This window comes from Fulmarus glacialis, unplaced genomic scaffold (genome assembly GCF_000690835.1).
Source record: "Fulmarus glacialis isolate BGI_N327 unplaced genomic scaffold, ASM69083v1 scaffold40381, whole genome shotgun sequence".
NCBI classification, from domain to species: Eukaryota; Metazoa; Chordata; class Aves; order Procellariiformes; family Procellariidae; genus Fulmarus; species Fulmarus glacialis.
Window position 1 is genome coordinate 10,519 of NW_009195401.1, and position 3,405 is coordinate 13,923.

Genomic DNA, 3,405 nt, shown 5'->3' on the forward strand with positions numbered 1-3,405 from the left:
GTCACGTCACTCAGCAGCACACGGTGTGTCTGCGCGTTCCCATTCTCCTCCACTAAGAACCCTTGGCTGTGAACCTGGAGTAAGAAGAAAGCAACGTCCGTTTGCTAGTAAAGGAACAGCAACACCAATGTTGTTGTTCCTATCAGCTTACTCCTTTCAATTTGCCAAAGTCTTATCCTGGGACCAGGACCTGATGCCTCAGAGGGAAGCTAAGATGACCAGTTATCAGAGCTTCATATGCAACAGGGCATTTCCTCCCTGACCCTATAGCTCTTAGCTTCGATAAAGTTTAACTACTCGTTTTAGTCACACATGTAAATGATGGTCTTAGAGTTTTCCACTTAGTTTTGGAATCAAATTACTTCCCAGAACACAATTTCCAGAGTCATCTACACTTCTCTACAGGTGAGCTTCCTCTGGTCTGTTTTGAATTTATCTACCCTTGATGCACTGCCAAAACTCTAGTTCTCCTGGTGTCTCACAGGAAAAGAGACACCATACAAAATACTACTCCACTGAACTGGACCATTATCCGTGTGGATCCAACTTGATCTCAGGTTTTGGCAAAAATGCATCTCCAGTTCAGTAAGGTCTCACTTCTTTTGCAGCCAAATCACATATTGTGCTATCTGAAACTCTCTCCAAAGTTAGGGGACGCCATGCAACAGAAAATATGAGCTCCGAAGTCATCCCTGATTAATTACTTGTACTCAAAATCTTCAACAAAGAAGAGCACTCCCTCACCTATGCAGAAAATAAACATGAAATGCTGCTCTGCAGGTGGGGACTTGCAGGAAAACAACCCTCTGCGGGCATGAAAAATACAACATAGGGCCAGTCCCACAACTCTACCCACACAAATGATTCCTGCCCATGAAAACAGCGGATGAGAATGCTGAAGCCAGACAGAGTTGCAGGGAAATAATAAGAGAACATGGCTAATCCAACAGTTTTTAAAGTCCTTTGATTTGTGGGCACATGCATATTTGCTAATAGTTGTGAAGAACTCTTAAAAAATTCATATTAAGACTGCTGTATGGCATATATGAACTTGCTTCCCCTCCCAAACTTTCATGGACCCTTTAGAAATGGCCTGAGTTACCTTGGGTGGAAACTACTGCCAACATGCATGAGGATAAAACTAAACCTTCCAAAAGGGCAGCTTTAAAGAAAGGTTCCTTTGTTAGGGAGCTGGCTGTATGGACTGATGGCAGCTCCATGAAAGAGTAGAGTTCAAACCTCAGGCTCAGTGCCTTTCACTGTCCCGACAGGAGGCTGCATAGGAGCAGGCTGGGAACTATTCAACTCAAAATGCTTCTGGGAATGTAAGAACTACTTCACTAGCCTTGCAAAAAGCACAGTTCAGTGCAGCTACCTCCAAAGCAACTCTGAGAGTGACAAAACCTCTGTGTAGGTTATTTTCAAGTACTTCCCAGAATCCCTCTACTCCATGCTCAAGCTTCCCAGCCTGGGTGACAGGCAGGACACACCAAGATGGACAAGGCAGTCTGCACTTGCACAGGTACAAAAATTCAAAGGCAGAAAGCACTTAGGAAGCTTCCTCCATTGCTCATGGGCAGAATGCAAGGAGGGATCCTTGCCTCCCCATAGTCCGCCCAGATAAAGTACCACATTTTCCACCACTTTGTCAGGATTCTGGTTTCCTACGCTGAAAAACCACTACAGGTCCAGAGGCACTTGCCAATAGGCCCAGCAGCGCTCTGTGCTGATTCTGTAGCGTTAACTGATTGTAGGTGTGGGCAGTCCGGGCTTTCCTGAAGCAGAGGAGGAAAGTACGTCAGCAGTACTTACAACCTGAACGGCTTGTGGACAGCGTGCATACAACACAAACATGTGGGCATAAAGGACTTCCCCACAGTCCACCTGGAACTGGATATCACTTAAGTGGGGGTTGTTGACCATTGCACTGAAATCTTCAGCCAGCAACCTGAGAGAGGACTAGACACAGAAGGAACACAAAGAAGTTACGTTACAGCTGACAAACATTTCCCTGAAAAATAAGAAGGGAATAACCCAGTTTATCAGCCAGTCTGGCCCCAGTCTGGACACACTGCCTTTGCCTCCTGAAGGTAATCATCAGCATTATCAACTTCAGATCTTCCATACGACAAATAAGCAGGCAAGTCTAATGGACATTTCTGGCTTTGTTTTCCTCCACTTTTTCACAGTCTTGCAATTGTGAAGAAAGGGCAGTCGTGTTGTGTTCTACTGTACTTGTTCTGCCTTGTATTACAGCACATTATCACCCTCAGATCTTCACCACACCATTTCCTGATGTGGTCTAGTCACTGCCTACAATTAGCCTCTTGATCTACTGCCTTCCACCACATTTTTAGGAAGCTGTAATTTCCACTTCGACGGACTTGAACTCAATTCACTATAATTAGAGTAAGAGGAAAGAGGATGACTCAGGGATGGGGTAATGAGCCTTTCTTCTCTCGTTCACTGTCTGGCCATGACAGCTGAGAAGAGCAGCTCTGCCACAAGGGGCCCACATAGAATACAACTAATGTAGGTGTCTAGTTCAAAGGAACTTATGTGCTTGTTACTGAAACCCCTTTTGAAAATTCCACTCAATTATAAAAAAGAAACATAATTTCTATTATCATTCTAGAACCCCTTGTTAGAATTTTGGGGAGGGCTTGTTGACTGAGCTACCTGTGACTGGTTACTGGTGACGGTAAGGTCAGGCCTGGGGCACGCTGCCATAGACAGCAATGATGAATGCTCTGTTTCTGCTCTGGAGCTGCTCCCAGTACAAACCCACCTCAGGCAATCTTCTAAAGACTCAGATGCCTCTAGGCAAGTGTTGCCGCTCTGGAGGTGGCCAGTGCTTCAGAGAAGTGTGAAATACCCTCAGCTCATGGTTGAGAGGCTGTCTGACTGTAAGTGGAAACCAGTTTATAGTTAACACACTAATCATTGACCTTGTGCTTTTCAAACCTACTGCAGAGTTGAGGAACTGCAAGTTTTATTCCAGTGAACATCTGCATGAGATGCAGTTCCACCTGGAACAACACAGCTCTTTATTTTATTAGCAGGTTTCTACATTAGCAGTGGACTGTGGAAACCCAACCTTTCTACTCGCTCCGGCATGTGTTTGCAAGCAGCCAACACTAATTAGCACCAAAACAGCAGAACACACCGGAACACTTCTTCCAGGCCTTCATAGGTGGGCTAGAGAAGACTCTGCATGTCGTGGCAGTGGTGTGGACTGATCTCCAAGGGGAAGACAGGAAGCTCAGTCTGGAAACTAATCTGATGTTTCTTGCTTTCTTATTCTTGGCAGGTAGGATACCTGCAAGACAGTACCTCAAGAAGCCAGGAAACACAGACTCCTGATGCTACGTTCCAGGCAGCAAGCCCAGAACAGCTTTCCTGCTG

The 3,405-nt window shown here is 45.5% G+C and overlaps 1 protein-coding gene across 1 annotated transcript in view; it reads right to left on the minus strand.

Annotated features, from left to right (window-relative positions):
* SLX4 (SLX4 structure-specific endonuclease subunit) overlaps window positions 1-3,405 on the minus strand; it is a 22,491-nt gene that overhangs the window by 6,602 nt on the left and 12,484 nt on the right. The window contains 2 exon segments of the mRNA XM_009588080.1: window positions 1-74; window positions 1,813-1,959. The exon segment at window positions 1-74 is cut by the window's left edge and continues 10 nt beyond it. Of these exon segments, the coding sequence (XP_009586375.1) occupies window positions 1-74; window positions 1,813-1,959 (221 nt within the window).